This window comes from Trichechus manatus, unplaced genomic scaffold, assembly GCF_000243295.1.
Source record: "Trichechus manatus latirostris isolate Lorelei unplaced genomic scaffold, TriManLat1.0 scaffold00016, whole genome shotgun sequence".
Lineage (NCBI taxonomy): Eukaryota > Metazoa > Chordata > Mammalia > Sirenia > Trichechidae > Trichechus > Trichechus manatus.
Genome location: NW_004443952.1, coordinates 12,095,203 through 12,122,271, shown reverse-complemented (window position 1 = coordinate 12,122,271; position 27,069 = coordinate 12,095,203). Strand labels below are relative to the sequence as shown.

At 43.4% G+C, this 27,069-nt stretch overlaps 1 protein-coding gene across 1 annotated transcript in view; it reads right to left on the bottom strand.

The window, feature by feature from the left end:
- EPB41L4B (erythrocyte membrane protein band 4.1 like 4B) overlaps positions 1 to 27,069 on the bottom strand; it is a 147,987-nt gene that overhangs the window by 68,017 nt on the left and 52,901 nt on the right. Inside the window, exons 4-15 of the mRNA XM_023727407.1 lie at positions 26,544 to 26,622; positions 24,564 to 24,608; positions 22,304 to 22,356; positions 17,072 to 17,192; positions 15,812 to 15,899; positions 15,566 to 15,654; positions 15,190 to 15,259; positions 14,932 to 15,101; positions 12,524 to 12,633; positions 9,804 to 9,834; positions 7,128 to 7,161; positions 2,036 to 2,100 (exon numbers count right to left, since the gene is read on the bottom strand). Coding sequence (XP_023583175.1) covers positions 2,036 to 2,100; positions 7,128 to 7,161; positions 9,804 to 9,834; positions 12,524 to 12,633; positions 14,932 to 15,101; positions 15,190 to 15,259; positions 15,566 to 15,654; positions 15,812 to 15,899; positions 17,072 to 17,192; positions 22,304 to 22,356; positions 24,564 to 24,608; positions 26,544 to 26,622 — 955 coding nt within the window. The remainder of the gene's footprint in view (positions 1 to 2,035; positions 2,101 to 7,127; positions 7,162 to 9,803; positions 9,835 to 12,523; positions 12,634 to 14,931; positions 15,102 to 15,189; positions 15,260 to 15,565; positions 15,655 to 15,811; positions 15,900 to 17,071; positions 17,193 to 22,303; positions 22,357 to 24,563; positions 24,609 to 26,543; positions 26,623 to 27,069) is intronic.

The window sequence follows — 27,069 nt, the reverse complement described above, 5'->3', positions numbered from 1 at the left end:
GGTGGATTTGAACCACCGACCTTTTGGTTAGCAGCCAAGCTCTTAATCACTGCACCACCAGGGCTCCGAAACAACATAAGCACACAGGAAATGGGCAGGGAAAACCATGAATAATGTGAATGGTGATGACTTACAAACTGAAATGAACAGATTTTCGACTTTAGTATTTTAAAAATTCAGATGTGGATCATGTATCGACTTCCAAGTGGAGAAAAACTCTCTATGGTTGTGTCATCATTTCTCACAGGGTGTCTTAGGGTCAAGTCAGTCTGGGGAAGGCTAGGTGAAAGTTAACGTATTGTTATTGCAGGACTTCTCCGGGATTTTATCATGCTAACATGCACTGGGACTACTTTACGCAACATTTGCCGAAAGAGTTGGGTCAATGAATTCCCTTTTCTTGGGGGTACCTTAGGCAATGCATCTCAAACTTTGAGCTCTGGAAGCCAGTTGCTGTCGAGTTGACCCTGACACACGGTGACCCTACATGCGTCAGAGTAGAACTGTGCTCTACAGGGTTTCCAATGGCTGACTTTTTGAAAGCAGATCGCCAGGCCTTTCTTCTGAGGTGTCTCTGCATGGACTGGAACTGCCAACCTTTCAGTTATCAGCTAAGTGTGTTAACCGTTTGCACCACCCAGGGACTCCTCAAGCTCTGGAGAGCTTGTTAAAACATAAAATGCTGGGTTCCACCCTCAGAGATTCTGATCCACTAAGTCTGGAGTCGGGCCAGAATCTGTGTTTCTAAGAAACTTCTGGGTGATGCTGATGCTGCCAGTCATCAGAGCCACTGCAGAGGAGCACTGTTCTGACAGCTTTCCTCAGAGGCCCCTTTGTGAAATGCTGGGCTAGGTCATGCCCCAGGAGGAAACTGATGTGATATAATAGGCAATGACAAATGAAACATTCTGTAAAAATGATGTTAATAAAAATACTACTTCTATACATCTCTTCCATTTCTCACGTGACAATAAACGGCTTTTGAAATACAGAAACATTTAGAATTATTACTCCACCAGTCTAACTTGCTTTAAAAAGTTACATGGAAATCAAGTATTTGAGACAGTTGTACTATTTTCTTTCAGTATCCCCAACAAACTTGGTAAGAACTATTAAGAACTCATTTCTCTCACGTGCCTTGCTCTAAATGGACTTACTTCCATCACTCCACTCTCCGTACCTTTTTAAGGAGCAAGGCTAGCAACTTCACCAAGAAATAACTTCATGCAAACTGAATTCACCAGCTATGTTTCTGCAATAGTTTTCACACATAAACATCAATTGAGACTGATCTAAAAATCACATTTTAAAAGGAACATCTACCTTCACAAAACTAGCATTTGAAAACTCTGAAGCCCAACTATAGACACAGTACTACAGTTGTCAGTTACTTCCGAAGGACTGTAGTTAGGTTAGGGCCAGGGGTTGGCAAACTATAGCCCATGGGCCAAATCCCACCCACCGTCTGTTTTTCTAAATAAATTTTATTGAAGCACAGCCATGAGCATTCATTTAGGTGTTTTCTATGGCTGCTTTTAAGCTACAACACGAGTAGTTGCAACAGTGACCAAATGACCCTCAAAGCCTCAAACATTGAATATGTGGTCCTGTACAGAAAATGTTTGCCAAGCCCTGGGTTAGGGAGAAAGATCTACCACCACGGAAAGCAAACTCCTACCCATGCTCTTGGAAAAAACAAAAATTGTTTAAAAAAAAATCCACCTCCACCACAACAAAAATACTGAAAGTTTTAGTAAATGAATTCTAAGGATAGGAAAACTACTTAGAAATTTTAAGTACCATTTCTAATTCATAAGCCAAAAATGTCGAAGGTTAGAATTATTTTTAAAAACCAATTCATTTTAATTTCACAAAGCATAACTTGAGTAAATCCGGACTCATCACTGGCTTGCTTTCCTTTGCAAATTAATCTCTACCATGACAATGTAACTGTTAAGACTGGTTTCTGATGTAGAATTTCAAGCAGAATTTGAACCTCCCAGAGAAGCAGAAATTTCAAAAGCATAGCACTTACCTTACATTTGGAGAGTGAGGGTGCCACCGAGGCTGGCTGGGGTGGATATTAGGATGATACTGAGGCTAAAAATAAGATTTCACACACGATTACTCAATTGCCATTTCATTTCAACCATCTTTATTTACTTTTGCTTTTACAGGCAGTCACCTGAAGGGCTGAAGGGCTTGTGAATAGAAAAGCTATATAACTAAACCCTGGCTGGTGGGGCAAACATTTCCCAGGACAGTCACCTTTCTCCCACTGATAAAGGCTGGGAACACAGCAGCTGGCTCTGAAAGCGCCATCTACGCAGGTAGCCTTTCCTGCGAAGGGGCTGGGGAGCTGCCTAGGAAGAAAGGTGAAAGCATCTGCTTTAAAAGGGGTCATCTAGCATGCCCAGGACAGGCAATACTCATCTCTACCAAAGAAACAGGCAGAAGGTTCCAGGAAGATAGGGGGAGTGGTAGAGAATTTCTCCCTTTGGAAACAATTTTTTGTCATTGCTGAAAATGACGGCAGCTATGTGTAGCAGTTTTATGTCCGCACACAGACAAGGACAGGGCAGAGACGCTCAGGTGGCAGGGCTGTGGGTGAATTGTCTTTCTCCCTTGTGTAGCAATAAAAATACTTTTCTAATACGTGATTGAAAACAAAATACCAAAAAAAAAATGTCCACAGCACTTATTATCTGGATGATTTAATGGATGGAAGGAAGGAAAGGAGGGAGGGAAAGAGGAAAGGCGGGAAGGAATTGGTCCATTTTCAGATGAGAAAATAGATCCAGACCTGCGACTCTCACAAAGCCTTCAGGGTGAAGACAAGATCAGCCTGGCTGGGAAGCGGGCTGCCTATCCACTTCTGGCCTGAAGAGGGCAGTGGTCCCAGACACTGCCATAAACCATGGGGATTCTCAAGGCTAAACTTTCTATTGGGCAAATTAGGCCCTCCTAACATTTAAGTGGAAAAACCCTGGTGGCATAGTGGTTAAGAGCTATGTCTGCTAACCAAAAGGTCAGCAGTTCAAATCCACCAGCGCTCTTTGGAAACTCTATGGGGCAGTTCTACTCTGTCCTATAGAGTCATGATGAGTCAGAATCGACCCAATGGCAATGGGTTTTGGGTTCTTTTTGGTTTGGACGTTTAAGTGCTACAGCAAGCTACGGCTGCTAACCAAAAGGTCAGCAGTTCAAATCTACCAGCTGCTCCTTGGAAAGCCTAACGGGCAAGTCTACTCTGTCCTATAGGGTTGCTATGAGTTGGAATCAACTCGATGGCAATGGGCTCTGTTTTGGTTCTAGATGTTTAAGTTAAGGAGCCCTGGTGGTGCCGTGGTTAAAGTGCAGTTCTACTCGGTACTATAGGGTCGCTGTAGGGTTACTAGGAGTTGGAATTGACTCCACGGTAACGGTTTTTTAATTTTTTTACATTTAAGTCATGACAGCCCTGCCACCATTATTCTTTTAATTATTTCCTCCCTTCTTCTCCTCTCCCCTGCTGCTTTGGTTAATAAGCAGAAGCTTGCTCTGTTATAGAACCAAAAAAAGAAAAAAAAAAAAAGCAAGCCAAACACGTTGCCATTGAGCCAATTCTGACTCGAAGCAACCCTATAGGGCTGAGAAGAACTGCCCCACAGGGTTTCCAATGCTGTAATCTTTATGGAAGCAGATTGCCACATCTTTCTCCCGTGGAGTGGCTGGTGGGTTTAAGCTGCTGATCTTCCAGTTAGCAGCCAAGTGCTTAACCACTGCGCCACCTTGGTTGGGAAGCAGTATGGTAGCCTGTTAGGAAGCTAAGTCTGCAGCCCCCACAAGGACATGCTATAGGAAAAAAGAATCTGGAATATCTCAATAGCAGAATTTGAGAGCTGGATAGGGGTTCAGAATTCCCCTAATACAATTTCTTCACATCTCCGTCTTTTAGAGGATACAGAAACCCAGAGTTCAGATGGTTTTCTCAAAGTTAAACTGTTGCAGGTGTTTCTGTCACACAGCCAGGCCCTAAATGCAGCTCCATCAACTGGGTCTTCAGCAAGAGAGAAGGACCAACCTAGAACTGGGCCCCCTGGTCTAACCCCGATCTTCAAACACAACCAAATTAGATTCATCGCAGAAAAGTAGGCATCTTATGCATAAACACCTGAAAGAAGGAGATGCTAGAAGTTTCCTCAGGCTCCTCTGGTACTTTCTACAGAACTCTAAAGCTTGCTGTTGTTATTGTATGCCATCGAGTCGATTCCGACTCAGAAAATTCTAAAGCTGTCAGGGAGAACTGTAATGTTATCACAGATGGTTCTCAAATGGGGCAGTTACGACTTCCAGGAGGCAAATGGAAATGTATGTGGCATTTGTGCTTGTCACAATGCCTGGAGGGTTATCTTTAATTAAAGAGCAGAGAATAGGGAAGCTAAATGTCCTGTAATTCCAGGGACAGTCCCAAACAATGAAGAACTGTCCCTCTCAAAATGCCAATGGCATCCCCATTGAGAACACAGCATCCATCCTTTGCAGTTGGCTAACCTTGCTACGTTCAGAGTAAGATAAATGCTGTAACACCATCCTCTTGAAAACCCTTCATAGCACTCAGATACTTATCAGGCCACTTCTCAGGATGTTCTTGTCTCAGTCAATTAAATCCCAAACTCTGATGAGCAAGACAGACCCTCTAAGATTAGCAAGGTGCAAAGGGGCAGTGGTTGCCACAGATGTTGAGAAGAACAATGTCTAGGGTAACAGTGTTTTGTAGGTCTGATTTCAATAAACAATCCCCTCAACCCTAAGCAAGGAACACGCAGTGAGAACGCAACCACAAGGCTGGTGAGGAGAGGGCAGGGGCAGCACTAAGCTGGGATGCTTTGCTCCGTTTGTTTTAAATTTTTTCTCTCCTTCAAGCTGTAACGACTCATCAATAACCCTTTCCTCCCCTACAACATTCCAGTCACTCACACTTGAAAATCCCACAACAAAAACAATCTAGGAATAAGAAGATTCAAGAACCTAAAGAAGGCAAGGTAAGTGGGAGACCTGAGTTTTCCCCAACCATGTTTCAAGCCCTTTCTACTTGCTATGCACAAAAACTCTAAAGTCATTTCCAGGTTCTGCACATTGGGAATGTGATTTCATGTAACAAAGTCAATGTCACAAAATTCTGCTAGCACATAACAATTTGGAAACCCCATAGAGATGATGTACACAGGGATTCCATCCCCATTTGCAGTAATGAAAGACAAAGAAAGGGAATAATTAGAAGAAGGTTGCAAAGTGATTTAATTTTTCATGGAATAGCTTCATTACTGGTGACATTCAAAACCAGGTTGGTGATAGGGCACAGACATTTGGGAAAGCAGTGTCCCTTAGACATTCAAACCCACCCAGCATAAGTAAGTGGTCCCCAAGTTAGGAGAAGTCACCAGATGTGGACGCTGCCTCTAAGCACAAGCACTGACGACCTAGGAGGAGAGGTCCACATAAGCCCCCGAGTTCCCCAGCTTGCCTGCTCATTAGCACCACCTCACAAAAAAACCAAAACCAAACCCACTGCTGTTGAGTCGATTCTGACTCACACTGACCCTACAGGACAGAGGAGACCTGCCCAAAGAGTTTCTAAGGAGCGGCTGGTGGATTCGAACTGCCGACCTTTTGGTTAAGCACCTAAGCTCTTAACCACTGCTTTGAAACTGCATTGATGCCTAATTCTACCCCTTGAATAACTGATTCAATCTCGCTGGGGTAAGGCCTAAGCACTGGGTATTTTTTTAAAAGTTTATCAGATGGTTTTAATGGGCACTAGACTTGAGAAAAACAGGTGCTGGTGACTGGAGAGGATCAGAGAAGGCGCTGTAGAAGAGGTGGCTTCTGAGTTGGTCTTTGAGGATATTTTGGCATACAGGTGAAAGGATCCCGGCAGATGAGCATATGCAAAGGAATAGAGAATAACACTATGGGGCAATGATAATGCAGTTCCCTGAGGTGAACATATGGTGTGTGATGAGGTGCAGTGAGAAATAAACGTAGAAGAGTAAGTCGGAGCCAGGTCATAGAAAGCCATGAATGGCTAGCAAGAACCACCCACAGCTGTTTAGGAGGGAAGTGCTTGATCCAAGCTGGGCTGTGGACTGCAGCTTGAATACTACCAGGAGCTGCTATAGTGGTGGGTGGACAGGCAGGTAGGCGGCCTCAGGCCCTGGTTGGCCACCGCAGGGTTATACCTGTTGTGGGACAACTTTGAGATGAGCAAAGAGCATAGCACCAGCCATGGGAACATATCCACACTTCTTCTGTAGAAAACATAGCACAGTGCTTACAAAGTGGGTGCTAGAAACCACTGCTCCTCTGATGTAAATGGGTAGTTCACACACACACAAAAAAAAGTCAGTTTTTTTGTGGGGAGAGTGTCCCATGATCAACTGACCTATGGGAAACACCGGATTCAAAAGGGACGGGGAAAGGGGGACTCATTGCTTAGGGGACACTGAGCTTCTGTTAAGGATGATGGAAAAATCTGGACGGATAATGGTGATGGTTGAACAACATGGTGAAAATAATTAATGTCACTGAATTGTAGCTGTGAAGAATGTTGAAATGGCAAATGTTTTGTTACATATATATTTACCGCAACAAAAGGAAAATAGGGGGAAAAAAGGAAAACGTGTCTTTCCTGTGGGGGTATCTCAGTACTTTCAACATGCCAGTGGGCACTGTAGAATCTAAGAAAGGAGATGAAGGATGTGACATTTCCCAAACAGTTGACCAAAACACCCTCTCCTGGAGGCACATCTCATGGGACGCATGTTTCCTTGACCAAGAACACACTTTGACCAAAAGCTGCTCGCTTGAATGACTCTAAGAAATTGTGTCTGATCACCCAGAAACCTAAACTTACATGCCCCTGCTACTTGCCATCTGACAAGCTTAAGAAACGCAGGCAGTTCAGACAACCAAGAGGAAGCAAGGGTCAAGAAAGGCCCTCCTCTTACTGTTTTCTCAAGAACAAAACAAAACACATATTGTTAGTATTTTTTCAAAATCTGAATATAAGCATAATGACTGCTCAGCATAGAAAAATTATAAATATAAAGAAATATTACAATGGAAACCTTTAAAAACAGTCTCACCTGGTAGTTATGGACTTCAGGATTTGTCTTAGAGCTAAAAAAAATAAATAAATAAAATAACTAGTTGGAAAGTGGCATTACTACTAATTTATTTAACAATCATAAGCTATTCCTATGCACTACCTACTGTGTTAGGAACTTTCCCACACTGTTCCTTTTTGGCTATAACTTGCCTGTATTCTTTCCACTAAACCAAGCTGACACTGAGAGCTTGGGAACAGGTTTGGGTTCCTTACGCATGAGCCTATTTTGATGGAATCGTAAATGTAACTACTCCGGTAAAAATATGGATGAAGGGAGTTGGTGTAAAATGCAATGTGCTTAAAATGTAAGCACGGCATCGGACAGAAAAACCACAAACACAGCCACACTTGTTGGGCTATGTAGCTAGCGCTGTATTCTTGAAAACAGGGTTTACTGCTTCTCCAGCAACGAAACGGAAACATATCCTTGTTATGAGTCTTGCTTGGGGTCTAAATGGTTCTGGTGTTCCAGTTTTCTGAGAGGGCCAGTCACACAGAACTAGGCTCCGGGCCAGATCCACGACCGGCTGGATTTGATCAGGCAGGTTAAGTGTTCTGTGAGGTACTGTTTTCCTGGTAGCACCTCTGCAGCCCAGAGCACAATTTCATCCCTGGCTCCCATAGCAATCCCACTCACCCCGGGATCCCACAGGCTGTGAAGAGCAATTGAACAGCTGCAAACAGTGCTTATTAGCTCATTTGTTCCCAGAGGGTATATTTACTGGGGCTTTTTTTCAGTGGATTTTTGGGTTGTTTTTAGCTTGCTTTGATTCCCAGTATATATAATCACAACTAGGAACTAAGAGGAAAATGGAATTTTATTAGGGAAAAACAACCAACCAAACCAAACCAAAACAACAACAACAAAAATCACCCCCTCAGAGAGAAAAGAAAATAAATGCTATGACTTACCAGCCCCTGAGAATTAAAAGCAAGACACCCTGAGAGGCCATGGAAGGGGCAGACGCTTTTAGCACACTGCCTGCTAGAGGGACTCTAGAAATAGGGCAAACCTGCAGGGGGTGATGCAGAGGGCAGGGGGTGATACAGCAGTTCACTAGGACCCTCAAGCCCCTCCAGTGAACCCAGAGACAAGAGCCAGAATGCATGACCCCCAGCAGAATGGCAATGCAAGTAGTTTGGAGTCGGAGACTGGATGTTGAGTTTCCAGCTGTGCAATACAAGGGGTTGGTCTAGGTCACCACTTCATCCAGCTATGTTTTCTAGACCCTGGGCTCCTTGAAGGTGCCCTGGGGCTGCCAGGGTGGCAGGGAGGCAGGGGAGCAGCCAGGCACTGGCCCCTCAATCCCCACGCTGCTTCATCCAGAGAGCTCCCCTTCTGTCTGTTCTATATGTTGGGCTTCTACATAAGATTTCTTCTGGTGGGAAAAATCAGAGGCTAAAAAGTCTACAAAAACCTTGATGTAGCCCAAACTCTGTGTTTTCAAATGACTTTTCAGGAGACCCTGAAAAGGGCATGCTGTAGGTCCCAGAGCTGCGTTGGAGGCAAAGCTGTCCCTGATTCCTCGGCCAGCGCTCTCATCACTTAATCTGGGCATCTGCAACCTGTCCCACCACGTGCCATGTCATCCATAGTTCAGCCCACAGTACAGTGCTTATCTCAGAGACCACCTCCCTAGCACCTTGAGACCTGCACCAGGGACAGCAGAGACGGCTGATGGAACCGCCCCACCAGTGGCTGGAACTCAGATGCAGGATTGAAACAACTACAGCCTGTGATTCTCTAACATGACAGTTGTCCCCCTAATGAACCAAAACCCACATAAGAAAAAAGGTTGTTTCAGAGGGAGAAAGAAGGTTATGTGTGAGGCAGGGCAGTGACTCTCACCTGGGCTGCATACTAGAATCACCTGGGGAGCTGTAAAAAATACAGATGTCTGGGCCCCACCCCCAGACATCCTGATTCAATTAGTCTGGGCTGTGGCCTGGCTGAGGGGATTTGTCAAAGCTCACCAGACCTTGAGGCAAGACCAAAGAGCCCCCGTGCTAGGACAGAAGTTGGTAAACATCCTCATTCATTTACCTATGGTCTGTGGCTGCTCATGCTACAACAGAGGAGAGTAGCTGCAACAGAGAAAGCATAGCCCACAAAGCCTAAAATATTTACTATCTGGCCCCTTGCAGAAAAAGTTTCCTGACCCCTGTGCTAGATCTTCAGTCTTGAAATAAAGTTCTTTTCCCTGGGGAATTTCAATAACAGGGTTTAATGTCTTCTACATGGATGACTATAAAACCTACACGTCGCTGAACAAATCCAGCATTTGCTCTCGTCTAGCTTTTGCTGAGGAGCATGGCCTTTGTTTCCCATCACTGCCTCCAACGCCATTAGTACTGTGTGCTGTACACATTCCTATCACCTTTATCACCCACTGTTACAATAAACAAAGCACAAAGCTACTGAAACAGAGCAGCTGTGATTTCAAAAAAAAAAAAAAAAAAAAACTATCTGGAACATTCTTTTGTGTAGTTATTGAAAGGCAGGAGGATGCTATCGCCAGACAGCAGAAAAAGGGGGAAAAAAAATTATCAGGTGACTCACTCTGTGATTTAATTGTATTAAGGGAAGTCAACATTGTCAATAAACAGAATAACTAGAGAGGGAAGCTGTACCCCAAAGTCTGGGGGCACTTACCAGAGCTGAGCTGCTATCACCGGGTTGCTTGCTTTAAAGGAAAAATAAAGAAAGTTATGACATCTTAAGAGTTATTATAACTTTTTTTAATTTTTGTTGTTGAAAATATACACAGTTAAACAGGCACCAATTCAACAATTTCTACACATACAATTCAGTGACACTGATTACATTCTTCAAGTTGTACAACCATTCTCATCCTCCTTTTCTGATGTTCCTCCCCCATTAACATAAACTCACCAACTCCTAAGCTTCCTATCTGATGTTTCAAGTTCCTGTTGTCAGTTTGATCCCATATAGACAGTTCTTTAAAAGAGCACAATGCTCAAGGCAAACATTCTTTATTAGTTAAGTTAACCTATTAGTTGGTTTAAAGAAGACTCCAGGGGATATTTTTGGTTTAAGAGTTAAAGATTATCTCAGGGCAACAGTTTCAGGGGTTCATCCAGCCTCCACGGCTCTAGAAATTCTGGATTCCATTAGAAATTGAAATTTTGTTCCACAGCCCCACCTCCTCACCCCCACCCCCCAGCCTTTTGATCAGGATTCTTCTATAGAATCTTTGAACAAAATGTTCAGTAATGGTAGCCAGGCACCATCCAACTCTGGTCTCATGGCAAAGGAGGGATTTGTTTATGGAGGCAATTAGCCACATCTTCCATTTCTTCCTCCTATTTCTGACACTCCTTCTTCCTCAGTTATTCCAGGTGAATAGAGACCAATTGTCGTTATCACGCAGTTTGAAAGTCAATGACCGGGAAGAGATTTCTGAGATCTCAGAGCAGTCCCAACCCTATACAGGCAGAATCTGCACCTCAGCTATTTCTTTTTCCTAAGGGAAAATAAACGGCCCTTCCTCTGTGCCCTGCTCCCTCCAACTCATTCAGCAAACACTCACTGAGCATGTCCCTGGACATGCAGAGACAAGAGACACAATCCTTGCTCTCCAGGGGCTCACTGTCCTGAGAGAGACACAGAGACAGAGAGGCACGTAAAAGTGAAAACAACATAAGGTAATAAAGGCCAGAATACATGCATGAGTCTGGGGGTCAGGGAGCTCAGAGCGGTTACTTCTGAGTGGGGCAGGGGCATGAGTCTGTGTGGAAGGGGGACACAGGATGAGGGAGATCTTCTTTATCTGTACTCCATTTTGTTTTAAAAAGGATGAGGTGGGGAAAATCCTTAAAGGCTTCACAAAGATGCTAGAACTTGGGCTCGAAAAAATGTCAGTAAAATAAAGGAGAGAAGGATGGATATCAGGAAGGAAAGGGGAAGAGAATCCCAGAACCTTGCGTCAGTAAGAGATCTAATCTCTGTTTGTGCCTACACACATCTCTAGGGGCTGGGAGCTCACCAGTGTCTTAAAGTAGCTTTTCCTATCTCTGGACAACCCTATTATAAGGTTCTTCCTTGTACAGGACTGTTTCTGGATAACTAACCCAGGGAACCCCACACACACGCATAATCATCCCCACGGAGGCAACACAGCCCCTCCAACAGAGACTTCTCCCTCCTCCCCCATCACTCCCAGTTCCTACAATCACCACTTGTCTGTCAGTTTTCAGCCCCCTCATCAATCCATCCCCATTCTCTGGATATGCTCCCACTCTCTGGCCTTTAAAGTGGGGTATAGTTCCCAGGCTCTGGGCATCTTTCCTCCATGAAAGCAGTCGGGTAGCTTTAGAGAATTTCTGGCCACCACACTATTGCATTATTGGTTCATAAAGGAAGAAAACGGTGGGAAACACAAGGTTAATGACTCTAGAAAGGGGCATGTATATGTACAGGTGCCAGGGCCCAAGGCGGCCCATTAACTCCTGAGCCATTTGAAAAAAATGTATGGAATGGCCACTATCAGTAAACAAGGTAGAGGAAGGGTGAGGTGAGTTTAGAGTACAGAAGCCCTGACTTTAAAAAGTCATATAAAAGGGTAAACAATTTAGCACTAAACCAGGAGTCCAGACTGGAGGAGCAATCAAGTATAGAGAAGGGAGAGATACAGGATGGGATTTGAATGCAGGATTTAAACAGAAATGAGCATGGCTCACTCATGGGCTCAATGACAGAGCATGTACTGGGTGCCAGGCCTCTTACCAGGTGTGAGGACACAGAGCAGCAAACAACACAGACAAGCCTCAGGGAGTTGGAGGGGGGCACCCTAGGGCCTGGCTACCTCCAGGGAAGGGTGTAGGCTAGACTGACCCTGGGGATCTGAACCAAGCATTTAAAAGTTGTATGAGTCAGAATCGACTTGACAGCAGTGGGTTTGGTTTGGTTTGGTTTGGTTTGTATCTACCCTTACATGGTCAAAATTCTGGTTAGTGTGAGCCTGATGACCCCACTTGGAATTGCAGATGGGGAAGAAAAGGGACAGTTTTTCCCTTTAAGACACAGTATCTTCTTCTACAGGCAAGAAAAGTATTTATCTATGATATTCCTGAGGTCCCAGGGCTTGGTCCCAGGTCCAGAAGGAGCAAACGGGCACAAGAAAGATGGGAACGGGGAGAAGAAAACGAGCACATCCAAGGGGGAAAGACTAATGACAGCAGGATAGCAGAAAAGGCCGGACTCCCATTGAGGGGCCACTGGGATTTTCTTAAAAGCTTTGGAATGATGAAGCAGAACTGCAGAAAGTTCCTTCTCAAACTGCTTTACCAAGCTCCTTCAGGCTAAACTCAATCATAATGTGAAATTCCAAGGCAGAATGAAAAACACACAACCTTTGAAAGTGGAATGTCTCCGGGACGGATAGCGTTTACTGGGCTTCCTTTCAAAGGTGCTGGTTCTTCGTAACCTGGCCCCATGTGTAGCTTGATATTCTGTCCGCCCACTGGAAAGTAAACATTTTATTTCATGTTACCAGTATCAGAATATCAGTGCATTATACATACTTAGAAGTAAACTTCTATTTTCAAGAGTTCCAATGTAAATTTGAATTTGTCTTGAACTCACTTGGTAAAGACACACACTAAATTTAGCTTTCCATTTTGCAATAAAATCACCTTTGCCAAATCCAGGCTATATTATAGGGGCAGAGAGTCCCCGGATGGTGTGAATGATTAAGCACCGGACCTCAGGAATATCAGAACGGATGTTGGTTCAAACCCACCTACAGGTGACTGGGAAGCAAGGCTTGGTGATCTGCTTCTAAAAGGTCACAACCTTGAAAACCCATGGTACACAGTTCTACTCTGCACACACGAGGTCTCCAAGAGTTGGAATCGACTCGATGGCAACCACTAACAACAACAACAAATTTCCACCAAAAGACCAAATCGGCAATTTTGGTACCAGCCGCTTCGCTGCACAAACCACGCAGTTATGAGCACTTGGAACACTCGACTAGGACAACATTGATTGAAAGGCACTACATACACATTTAACTCATCTTTTAAAAGGCTGTTATCAATCAATGACCACTGACCTAAACCTTGGCTTTGTTTGCTCTGCCAAGGAAAATATTACTCATTTACCAATGCCTTCTGGGTTTTAACAAACACCACATCCAGGTGCAGCTTCTAGGAGGCATGCTGTTTCTCCCTGTTCCACCCACCACTGTCGCATCCCAGGCACTCTTGGTTTATGATTTATCAGAGGGAAGGAGCCACTTGGCAAATGTTCTGAGTTCTAAGTGCCTCCAAGAGGCAACCTTATCTCCAACCTCCTCTTCCTTCTTATACTTCTTCTCGAAGAGCAGAAGGGAGTCTGGTCTGGGCCAAATCCTGGGGGAGTTTCCTCCCAGGAGGGACAAGCCTGCCTTGGCAACCACCGACAGCCTTTCCTTCTCACTCCAACTCGAGCAGACATCAGCATCTTGTATAGCATCTCTGCTAACCTTTGCAGTTCTGACATTTTCCATCCTCCACAGGGCCCTGTGATTCAATTCTTTCTCAAAAAGGACTTGGTCTTTTTTTCCCCTTGGAGCACTTAAAAATACACTCCAACAAAATATTTCTTTAAACAGAAGTGCACAGCCATTTCCTCACACAGTAGTTAAACTGGAAACGAGCAAGTGTCTTGGCATTTTAAACAGGGTTCAGGGATGTGCCGTGTGTCAAAGTGTTAGATCTTGTACCAGCGATTCTGAGACCTGTAAGTGCGCCTCAAAAATCACTCCTGGGCACATTTAAAATGCACATTCCCAGGCCTCACACAGACACATAGTGCACCCACAGACTGCTTGGGTTGAAAGTTTGTTTGCCTCTACCACTTACTGGCTGCTTGTGTCTTTGGGCAGATTATGCAACCCCTCTGGCCCTAGTTTCCTTGTCTGTAAAATGGTGATAACCAGAGTGTCCACCTTTTTAAGGCTGTTGTGAGGATTAGGAGTTAGTACATGAGAAGCTCTACAGCAGCGCTATCCAACAGACTTTCTACAATGGTGCTATGTTCCATGTCTGCACCGCCCAATATGGTAGCCACTGGCCTCAATGTGGCTACTAAGCACCTGAAATATGACTAATGCAACTGAAGATATTAGGTTTTAAAATTTATTTAACTTTAATTACCGGTAATAGGAATTTAAATAGCCACACGTGTCTAGTGGCTACACACTGGATGGCATGTTGTTGTTGTTAGCTGTTGTCAAGCAGGCCCCCAAGTCATGGCAACTCCATGCACAATGGTATGAAAAACCCTCCAGTCCTGCACCATCCCCATGGTGGGTTGCAGATAGGACCGTTGTAATTCATATGGTTTTCACTCCTGATTTCCAGAAGTAGAACGCCAGGCCTTTGTTTCTAGTCCATCTTAGTGAGGAAGCTCCACTGAAACCTGTTCAGTATCACAGCAACACAAAAGCCACCACTGACAGACGGATAAGGCTGGATATGAGGGGCATTAGCTGTGACTCAAACCCGGGTCTCTGGAGAAAATTCTACCACTGAATCACCATGTCCTCTACTCATTGGACAGCATAGCTCTGGCTAAATGTTGGCTATTACTAATTTTGTTGTTATTAGCCTCATTTTATCAATGAGGATACGGAGACTAAATGACTTAAAAGTCAGATCTCAAAAAAGAAGTAGGGATGGGACGTAAACCCCAAATCCAATGCTCCTTTCACAAAAAAAATCACTGTTGCCCTTCTTCGAAACATGTGATCCGTGTTGCAAAAATGGCTCCCTACCTGAATCGGAATCGAGATCCCAGCCTGATGAAGTCCGATCTGTTTGATTTGCTATTTCCTGGTGTCCGCAGTCGGAAGAAGGCGTGATGCTCCACTGCACACTTCCAGAGGTGCTTGCAGGTCTTGGCATTGTCTAACCGGAACACAAATGTGTGCTCCTGCTCACGCCCCTTAAAGATGAAGCACAAGGCTCTCGTTTGCGTTTGTTACATCACCAGGGAATTCACAGCAAGGAGGAGAAACAGGAGCAAGGCCTACCTGATCGTCATCCTCAACCACTACAAGTGTCAATTTGCTCTTTTTAAAATCCATTTTGGTAATTTTAGGCCTGGTCAGAGAAAAAATATTTTAAAAAGTAGATTCTGCACTAAAACTATCTATGCATTCAATAGCAATTGACTTTCTACTTTTTAATGTTAGATTTGCTAAAAAAAAAAATAATAATCATTCATTCATTTAAGTATGATTATCTAGAAGTTTCTTAGAAATTGTCATACACCCACAAATACGATAGTATAACGTGTTTTTAAAATAGATCTAGATGTTGAAAATAACCCTCAATAATCATCCATCACATATAATTCCACCACAAAATAGGAAAAAGACATTTTTATATTAGACAAAACTAAATTACCAAAAGAATAAGCCTATTTTGTTAGCTCCTTCAAAGATTAATATGCCTGTCGGAGTCAGTCCAAGAGAATATTCACAGCCATCTCTTCCCTACAAACAAACGAAGTGACAATCGGTAGAGGGTTCTTACAGGTCGTCACAGAGCAGAATGCAAAACAGTTTCCTCACCACGTTACTTTGTTTGCACATTGTTTACATATTTTTCAGTAACACAAAACCAAATTACTTAAACACACACAGCTCTTACCCTGACAACGTGCATGTCTACCCCATACATTTCCAGCCACTTCGCTTTATTCAGATATGAGAGTTCCGCCTGGGCAGGGCTCTTTCCCCTTAGAAAAACCAACGGAAATACAATGTAAACTGCAATTCACAAACCCACACAATTTCGAAGGGCACAGCAGTACTGTGGGATCTATGCAGCAATTAAAGGAGGGACACCATCTTATGTTAACACCAAAAGATTTCCAAGCACATGCTTTTAATTTAATAGAAAGATCACAGAACAGTGCTTATCCTATGATCATTTAATAAAACCAAACATTTTTTGGTATGGATATATATATGTAAATGGTAAAAAAAAAGGCTGGAAGAATACACGATAGACTGTTAACAGGGCTTCCTTCAGAGTGGGGTGTGGGGGGGGGTGTGTGCGTGTGTGTGCGTGTGTGTATGTGTGTGTGTGTGTGTGTGTGTGAAGTCAAATGACCCTATATCCACACACTTCCATATTGTTTCAATTTTATACAATGAGAATGCACTAATCCAGTCACCCTTCCATTTTAAAAAAGTCATGTTAGTTTTTCAGAATGCCTAAGTGACAAAAGAAAACTGTGCTAAGTTCCTGAGCCTGAGAGTGACTTGGAAGAGGCAATGTTTTGGGAAGAGACTGGAAGGAGGAAAGACTAGTCTGGGAAACCAGTGAGTGAGGAGGTGGTGTTGGCGCTGCAGGCAAGTCCAGTGTTAGACTTGGGCAGTGAGTGCATGACAAAAGGGAGGAAGCAACCACAGAGAGAAATGACAGGGTTGGATGACAGCTGGATTTAGGCATGGTGATCCCATTTTCTGAAATATAATTGTCCACATGGACTCAAATATGAATATCCCTATAAGGGGTACTACTTTTAAAAGGTCTGCTCAGGCCATGAGGTCACTAGAGACACAGGCGAGCAGCAGTGCATGTCAAGGCAACACCTTCACACGTTCTCTGGGGGCTAGGACAGTGGTGGCAGCTCTGGCAGCTATGAGCAAATCAGGACCAGGCTGCTATTTCAGAGACAGAAAAAGAGCATGGTCTGGTTCTTGCTGAATATCTCTTAAAAGAGAGATGATGTGTAGGCCGTAGGAAAAACAGGACTGAAGCATAGGAGACGAGTTAAGAGTTGGAGCTGCAATTTTACAGTCATCAACAGAGCAATTCGACTGGTGAATAAGAGATTCTGACAAATGCTTACATATTAAAAATAAATATATCTATCAGAATGCTAGACTGGCATCAAGGTACCTGCACTCTTTCCATCTCTGGAAGATGTCAAATTCCATTGCTTCTGTCTGATTTGGAATGAACCGAAACTCAGACACAAGCTCTGGGGTGTGTTCTGGAAGCTCACACTCCCCCAGCTCCGCTGCAAGTTTCATAAAAGAGAGAAAACCAGGAGACATTTAATGCTTTCAGTTATTACTACAACCAGCTCCAAAGGCATTTTGCGTGATTATAAAGCACAGGTACCCCCTAATGTATAACTCTCTTCTTTCAGGAAGATTTAACTCCTGCTCAGCACCCACATGTACAGTCTGAATCCCCAAGAATCACTCTAATGCCCTCCCCATTGGACGATACACCATCATCTTAGTTATTACTGTCTTTCTCCCAACTGGTTCTCCTACCCAGGGAGGCTCTGGTTACATTTTCCCTGTGAAGTGGTAGAGCCTTGCATTTGCAATAAAAGGCAATTGCAGGGAATGAGGACCTGCCCAGAAGCATCCATTGAACAAGGCTCTTGTTAAGGGCAGGTCAGAGCCGCACTTCAGGGTCTGCAGTGCTGGAGAGGACCAATCAAGAATTTGGTACGTGGAGAATGGCAGAGGGGGTGGATATTGAGAGAGGAAGCGAGGAAAGGAGGGAGAGAGAAGGGGGTGAGAAGGCTGCAGGAGCAACTACGGTAACTCAGGCAGAACCCAGGAGGGAGACGTGCATAAGAGAGGAGCAGCCATGTGAGCCGTCCCCGTGCAAACCCAAACCGTGCTGTGCAGTCCTTGCTCTTGCTAAGTCTCCCACAGAAGGGAGGGCCTGAGGACACAGGCAGCCCCACTTCCCCCAGGGCATGAATAAGAAAATCTACTCTCCCCACCCCTGCAACTCTGCAGCTCAGGAAGCAGGTCCCAGAATGAAAAGGAACCTCCCAACCAAAACCCACGGCCACTGAGTTGATTCCAACTCACAGTGACCCTACAGGACAGAGTAGAACTGCCCTATAGGGTTTCCAAGGTTGTAATCTTTACGGAAGCAGACTGACACATCTTTCTCCCATGGAGCAGCTGGTGGGTTCGAACCACTGACCTTTAGGTTAGCAGCCGAGCACTTAACCACTGCACCACCAGGGCTCCTTAATTTAAGGACTCTCCCAGAGGTCATCTAATACTTTTCTACTCAAAGTGTGGTCCACAGACCAACAGCATTAATATCACCTGGGAGCTTGCTCAAAATGCAGAACCTCAGGCCCCAGCCCAGCCCTACTGAACCAGACCTGCCTTTTAACAAGATGCCCAGCTGACTGGTGCACACATTACAGTTTGAAAAGCACTGATCTAGAACAGCGGTTCTCAAACTTGAGCATCCACGGAAATCACCTGGAGGGTTTGTGAAACCACACATTGCTTCTCCCTCATCCCCTACACCACCCCTGGTGATTCTGACTCCCTAGGTCTGGAGTGAGGCTGAGAATTCGCATTTCTAACAAGTTCCCAAGCAATGCCCAAACAGCTGACCGGAGGAACACACTTTGAAAGCCACTGCTTAACACATAAAACCTCACAAGTGACCAGCCAGCATATGCTTGGACACCTCCAGTGATGGCAATTCACTATGTATCCCCAGCGGCCGTTTCCATTTTTGGATCACCCCAAGTGGGGCATGCCAGGTCTGACATGGGGCTTCTGAGCATCCCAATCCTGTACCCCATCTTTCAGGAGAGGGATTTCTGTTGGCTTACAAGAGAAGTGGATAAAACTTCCCCATCCATACAAAGTAAGCAACAACAGCAACTCAGAGGGATGGTGGGAGACTGTAGGAGACAATGTCTAACACATAGCGGACACTGGGGAGTGTTTCCTCCCCCGACCACAGTCCCTTGTCTGCACCACACAGTGCAGTCTGAACTGGGCTGCACCCCTAAGACCAAGGCCCCGTGTGGTCTGGCTAGGGCGTGCAGCTGGGTGGTACTTGGGCAAAGTCACAAATGAGGACTCTCTTCTGGGAAAAATATTCACCCAGCATAGGTGGGTGAGGGCTGGGCTCCCAAGGTGGAGGCCACCAATGACCTCTGTCCAACAGGTCACCCCAAAACCAGCAAGCAGGCAAGATCACAGAGGCGGTGTGGGAAATGATTCCCTTGAAATGAACCAGCCTTCTCCTGCACCATGGACTAAAGTGAGACAGTGGAGCCCTGCTTTTAGAGCTGTGTCTGGATAAGACTGGATTAACTGTGACACTGACATCATCAAGCACTGGGAGGAAGAAACCAGACAATGACAAGGCTCCTCTGACGGGTTCGGACCAGGCAAGGGGCCTGGTGTCCCTCCTCACCATTATGGACTAAAACAGGCCCGACTGATGCCTGGTAGCCATGCCTGCCTACAGGAACCTGCTGGTAAAACTTAACAGTTCACTCAGCCCTTAACCTCTACCACCAGGGTCCCAGCTCCAGGGAGGCTGTGGGCAGGCCATGGAACATGGTGGAAACAGCTCAGACACAGTAGGGCTTAAATCCCAACTTTACCATATACTATCTGTGTGACCATTGGCAAGTCACTTAACCTCTCTGGGTCTCTGCTGGCTCTGCTGCCATAGCCGTAAGATAGAATTGTTATGAGGATAAAACAAAATCGAGGCGTACGAGAAACGATCATTCCATTCTCCCCTCTCTCTCCTTTCTTTTCTTTCCCCCCTGGATTAATTTTCAAATCTACCATAAATTTAGTTCCCAAAAGAGCGTAGCCTACATGCACGGCCACTGCATCACCCAACTCTGGAGGCAACATTAATTCAAGGGCAACCACAGAAAGACATATTTTCAAGGCTCAAGTATAGGAGGGAACACAGCATTTCATTTTATTCATGCCCACAGAGATGTCCAGTGATCACTACAGGCAGAGGCAAGCTAGCTCAGATATGGCTGAACTGGAAAGCATACTCTACAGCATTTACTGATGGTATACATGTGGGGTGGGGGCATGGAGAGACAGTGTAACAAGAGCTTCCCCAGTCCTGTGAGTCTTCAAAGTGTTTTCATATATTCCTGACATAACAAGTGCATCTTAGAATTACACTGATGTGCAGTTCTGATTCAAATGGGTACTTCTCCAAGAAAGGCTCAGACAGCTGACCTCATTGCTCCTCTAGGAGCAGGCAAATGGTTCTACTCTACTAGAGTCTGAACTTTGTGTGGTGATGCTCCATCACACAAGGGGTGTGCGTGTGGGGGAAAGGGGATGAGATAGTAACATGGGTGCCTCAACGTGAAATCATTGAGGGCAACATACAAGCTTGCAATATTGTTCCAATGGCCTTAGGTCTGACATGGATGCTTTTATCCCATTAACTACACCCTGACGCCTAACTGTTAGACCACCAAGCCTGATGGTAAGACCTCCTAATGACTCAGAAACTCAAGGGTGTATTGAAGGTCACTTGGTAATAAGCACTGGTGAAATCTGTACCAGGCCAAAGGCTACAGCAGAAAGGTAGAGAGGTCACTGCCACGTCCCCGTAGCCATGCACATCCCGACGGCACTTACTGTGAGTATTGCTGTCAATATCAGGGAAATATGGACATGAAGCACCTAGCAATGTACTTGGTACAGATGGTCCCAGCACCTCCACCAACACCTTCAGGCTCCCCCTTCACTCAAAGTCAGTGGGGGGTGGAGGCGAGGAGGTGTCTCTCCAACTGTATTCATTCAACTCATTCTGTACTTATTGAGTACCTACTATATGCCAAGCTCCTATCAGGTACTAAGAATTCAAAGCTGACTAAGGAATGGAAATGTCAGGTAATGGGAATATTTTTCAGTCATTAAAAACCATCTTTATGAGGGTAAACATGACAAAATACATATAACAAAAATGTCAAGTAAAACAACCATACAAAAAATGTATATGTGATTATGATCAGAATTCCATTTTTAAAAATCCACTAAAAACTGGTTGTTTGTGGGAGGTAGGACGGTGGGTTACTTCCTTCCCTGTGCCTTTCTGAGTGTTGTGTGGCCCTGATATTCTATAATAGCTGTGTACTGATTTTATAATTTGAAAAACCTTCTCAGATCAACTTTTAAAAATTGGTAAAATACCAAAGTGGGAAGCCAAACCTTATTATGGTGTAAATAAATAACCACTAATTATGAATGAATACATCATAATTCATAACGAAACAGAACATGCTGGTAAATGAATTTATAACATATGTCTATCTACTGTCCTAATTAAATTCCTTATGTGCAGTTACACATTAATATTCTCTTAATTAGTGCTAGAGGCTTTAGCAAGTGTTTCTTAGGCATTTTAAACTAAAATCCACCAATGTGTCATTTGGATGGAACAGTCAACATTGACAATGATGCAGGCAAACTTCTTGGCCACTTTCTACCTACATGTTAATGACTCCCCAGTTGATGCTTCTGGCCTGGCCTGGCCTGACCTTGCTGACCAGGGCAGATTCAGACATCCAAGGAGCTATTGGAGGTCCCACTGGCACCTCTCAGGCAATAGGCCCCCAACAGACTGTCTCTTTCCCCTGAGCCCAGCTCTTCTAACCATACACTGTTGCTGCCACCCACCCTTGGTAGCAGCCTGTGAGTCATCTCTGACTCCTCTCTCAATACCTAAGTCTAATCATCATCCTTCTCTTTTTACTTCTAATACAGGTTTTTTTAAATTTTTAACCCCTGCACCTCTGCCCTAGTCAGGTCTCATTTCCTTTTCCCTCTATTATAGTAATATCTCCTCGCTGTACCCCCAGCTCCAGTCCGGGTCCTGCTCCAGTCCCTTTTCCCCATCCCAGCCAGCATGGACTTTCTAAAATGCACATCTGACTAAACGTGCCTCCTCCTGGAGAGTTTTCAAAGGATGCAGTTTATGCTCTTTAAATGGAGTCCAAGGTCATCTACCTCTCCAGCTTCTTGAAATTCACCCTTCAACAGCACCAAACTGCTGTTATCTCTCTGCCTTTTCTTTCTGTTTTGTGCCTTGGTTTCTTTATTCATCTTAATCTACTCATCCCCCCATGGGTCTTGCTCTTCCATGCCTCCCTGCACGTCTCTATTCTTGAAGGAACTACACTGTACTCAGTATGCCTGCCTTTCTCACTGGACCGGAAGCTACTTGGGGACAGAGATTGTATCATATTCATTTAGATTCCTAAAGTATAGCACAATGCCTCCTACACCACAGACACTCATTTGTTGAAATGAAAAGCAATAACATTAAAACGCTAATTACTACTAAAGAATAATGTACCTTGTAGACAGAGAGCAGCTAATTCCACAGCAGTTTCATATGGGCATTTCAGTCTTGAAAAAAAAGAAACAAAATTAATTCTAAGTATGTACTTAAATATGCTCAAAAACATACAAAATTTCATTAGTTTTCCAAAAGGTAGTGGTATTTAGATAATAATTTTTATTCTGTGTCGTTGATATTTTTACTGTCCACCACAAAGAATGTCCACAATCTGACTTAAACTAAGTATTTCCCAAAGTCAGATCTCACCACATGACAAAATAACCCAATCTAGGTATAGTTACTATCAACAATTTTACTGAATTTGTCAAGAATGGGGAAGTTTGGAAAACAGAATGAGAAGCCCTCTCTTTGTCTTCTTCTTCTTATTTTAAATTAATATTTTATTGTATTTTTAGTGGAAGTTTACACAGCAAATCAGTTCCCATTTAACATTCTCTACACAATTTGTTCAGTGACATTAGTTACATTTTTCATAGTATGTCAACTTTCCCATTATTTCCATTCTAGCTGTTCTGTTTCCAGTAATCTAGTTTCCCTGCTCCCTTGCCTTCTCGTCTTTGCTTTAGAGTAAGTGTTGACCATTTGGTCTCGTACGGACAATTTATTAAAGAAGCACAATACTCACGGGTGATACTGTTTACTTTATGAGCTAATCTGTTATTTAGCTAAAGACACTTTAGTCTCAACTGGTCCAGTAAGTCTGGACTTTTTAAGTATCTTATTATTTTTAAACTTATTTTATCTTGTTATAGTACGTGTGTCTTTTCAAGCTGTCTTAAATCTTTCTTGGAATAAGGTCACAGTATTAAAAATAAACACACAGACGCCATATCTAACACTATCAGGACAGCTGGATACATTCAAGCATTCTAATAGTATAACCGAGGCATAGCCTTAGAGGTGGATTACTACAAATTCAGTGATCTCATTCTTACGTAATACTACAAATTTAGTTAGAAAAATAATGATGACATACATTGGTATAGCACTTCAAAGTTTTCAAAATCTTTTCATACATATTATCCAATTTGGTTAACGCATTGAATTTGTAAATCCCCAGGATAGGTGTTGCCAGGATGTACTCCGCCATTCCCCATTTTATAGGCGAGGACCTGAGTGTTAATGTGTCATACCCAAGGTCATCCAGCTGGTAGGAGGAAGTGCTGGGACTAGAACACCCTTCTGTTCTGAAGTACAGCAAATCAGGCTGACGTGCATATAAACTGTAAAGTACTGTACAAATGCAAGGTATCGCCATTACTATTTTTCCAAACTGAAGACAATTTCTAGAGTTGAGAGGCCTTTAGTATGAGAAGCACAGTATGGAGAGAGAGAGAGAGAGAGAGCTAAAAATACACACACATTCATAGTATGCACACGGACCAAAGATCTCTACTGCATGGCTGAATAAGGCAAATGTATACACTGTACAATCTACTTGTTTTATACTGCACATCACATTGAGATTTTTATAGTTTATTCTATTGAGAGTTTGCAAATTCTGAAATTACATTTTAAATTTCCTTCCGATTATATTAAAAATCAGATGTAAAAAAGTATTCTTGTCAATATCAGGCATTGGTTTTTAGACTCAATATACCCTTAGTTTTTCAAGTGATAGAAAATACTCACTAAATATGCTGAAAAACCACACAGTCGTAAAAGCTATGACTGCTGAAATCTTCTGTCTTTAAAATAAATTAATACTGCACGCGAAATCAACTGCTTCAGTGCCAATGCTTCTCGTGCCCAACAATCATTAAATTCTCTAGCCACAGGCCTAGTGTTTAAAAACCATCTTTAAGAGGGCAAAAGGAAATGAGATGTCTAAACCTCTTCCTATCAGAATCAGAACATAACCTCTTCACGTTACTTAAATGCAGATGGTGATGAATGAGACTTTTTGACTGTCCAAGGACTTGTAAGTGTATACATACTAATAACGTATCTTGCTTGCAAATACAACAAAAGCCATTATGAATGGGGCAGTGATGTGATTGGGGAGAGAAATATTCCCAAATACACATCACTTAAGATATTAAATGCTCTTGGAAATGCTTCAAGCCATATAGTAATCATTTAAAATAGGATGATGATGACAGGGATACAAGTATTAGACTCACTTTACAATGCCTGGTGCATTTTTTTTTGAATTTTGAAAAGGGAACAAGGGTAAGAGAGTTAAAACGGTGAATTATTTTGAAATATACTGTGATCTATCCTGGGTTAAGAGTTAGAACAAAAACATACTTACTTTCCTGAAAGAATGTCATGCCTGAGTTGTAAAACAAACAGGTACCTGACAAACATATACAAAAGTCAACAGAGGGTAACTCTTGCCCAGCCACTTCCAATCCCCAACTTCCCACCACAAATCCCACCCCGCACACAGCCCAGAATTTTGCATTGTAAAAAGGGAGTCCAACTCAAATGAGAACTTTGGTGGAAGCATCTCCTCCTGTCTCCAGGAAGGTGTCCCAGAACCCAGCTAGAAAGGTGAGGGTGTATACAGAATTTGCAAGATACTTGTAAGATAAAATATGGAACACCGCACAGACGGCCTCCACAACCCCAGGAGCTCAAGAAGAGAACCAGGCAGGGCACACAGACTCGGCACACAGGCATGCAACGTGCCCAATAAAACAAGCAGGGTGGAACCATTGGATTTGGCCCTCAATGAGCTCCACCAGCAGATTCCAGAAAGGTTGCAGCTGATTGTATCAAAAAGTTTACAGCTGACTGTGGTTAGCAACTGCTTGAGGCTTTTTCCCTGATGCAGTATAACTGCAGTCTATCTTTTAAAAAACCAAACAGGCATGCACACATACATACAAAAAAGAAAAATGAAAAATCCTGGAATTGGACTGCATCAGTTACAGGGGTAAGGGAAGATGGGGGAGGAAGGCAGCAAATAACACGAGTGGGGTTCACTTACCTAAAAAACAAATATCTTGGCTTAAATAAGTGTTTTTTTACCAGGAGGATGTGGGCATCAGAACCACTTGTTGTGCTTTGTAAATACCGAAGCTGCCCACAGTCTACTCCACACCTATGGAATCAGAATCTTACACGCCAAGAGTGGTCCCCAGGAATCTGCATTGTTCAAAAGCTTCCCAGGTGTTTCTGATTCACACAACCCTGGTTAAGAACCACTGGCTTTGATGATAGCTAGAAGCAGCCTGCTTCTTAAAGGATTCTAAAGATGAACACTAGAATAATTTAATTTGAACTTTGAAAACTGCAGACAATCACTCTCTGTGGACAGGATATAGGAGAATGCAGGTGACCCAGAAATAAAGGGGGTAAGGGGCTGAAGGATCTAGTACATTCCAGAATGTTCCTGATTCCTAATAGGTACTTAACCACCACTGAACTTCACTTCTGAAATTCAGGGTACCATCTTGTTTGTGTACTTGCATCAAGGAGGACACAGTGTTGAAGCGCCCAGAACTTCCAATTCCTATAAGAAAACCTTTTCAGCAGGGGAATGGTGATAAATGGTCAGTCTTTAAAGCGTTACTTAGGCACTCATCTCTAAGACAGTGGCCACCACCATGGGCCACCCAGCAGCTTATGTCACCACTACTGTACATCATACAAACAATCATAAGGAGGCGAAAAGCCTGGGCAGAGAATTTCACTGATGGAAGGGTGGGTGGAGGGAAACTCGATACTCCAAAAATTCTAAATCCCTTTTGCTTCTGCACTGTTTCTGAGGTGCAGACATAGGCAAGCAGAACATCAGGGAAATTCCATGGGGCTGAAAGATAGCATGAAGGGATTTTAACACCATGTTGTCATGAGTACAGCTATTTTAAAGAGAAGGTTCCTTATACTGTAACAAACAACGGAATATTTTGCAGTCCCTCAGAAAAATAAGATGACAATTTTGGACACTAGAAGAGAACCATTCTTCCAGTATCTGCCTTCTTGTTTTTTTGCAGCTCAGACAAAAATAACGAGCCATAGAATGACTAACCAATTTACCCAAAGCCCAAGGAAATAGAAGTGTGACCAGGAATAAATCTTATAATTTCTATTCATCACTAAGAAAAAAGGTCAAATTAAGTGGTGGATTTTCAACAGAATACAGAGATAAGCACAGGCAAAGTGTTAACTCTTTCTTAGCAAGACACAACAGATGGAAGGGGAGGCAAACCCATGATTTAGAAGACCCACATTTATAAGAAACACCAGTGCTATTAGTGGGGATACTGTTCTCATTATGTCCTACCTTGTAAACTCTTCACGAAGGTTGTTCGGTTCTGAAGAATAGTATTTAACTCGAAAGTGCAAAGCATAAGCAGGTCCAACTAAACATTTGGAAATAGAAGGTTGAAGATTTTTTTCCCCCAGTTTTGAAGATCACAGAATGGACAAAAGGAAAAACACGTTAAATCTACCACACATTCACCACTATACTGGAGAGCACAATGGGGCATGCAAAGCTAGCAAGTTCTTTACAATCCTAGTTGGAAAACTAAAATGGACTTCTGTGTTGACTAAGATGGTGTAGCTACTAACCTCGTTCTGGGGGAGAAAAAAAACTAATGATCTAGATATTACTAAGAGTTGACATTTTACTTTCACCTCTGATGCCAAGATACTCCAAATTGACATCTACTTTTTACAAAATACCAAGTGGGCTAAAGAAGGGCTTGCAATGTGTTCTGAAATCTAAAAATACAGTAAAAATACCTTAAAGTACTTTTTAGGGAGGATACGTATGTGTGTATATATGTATTTTTAATTATATAAAG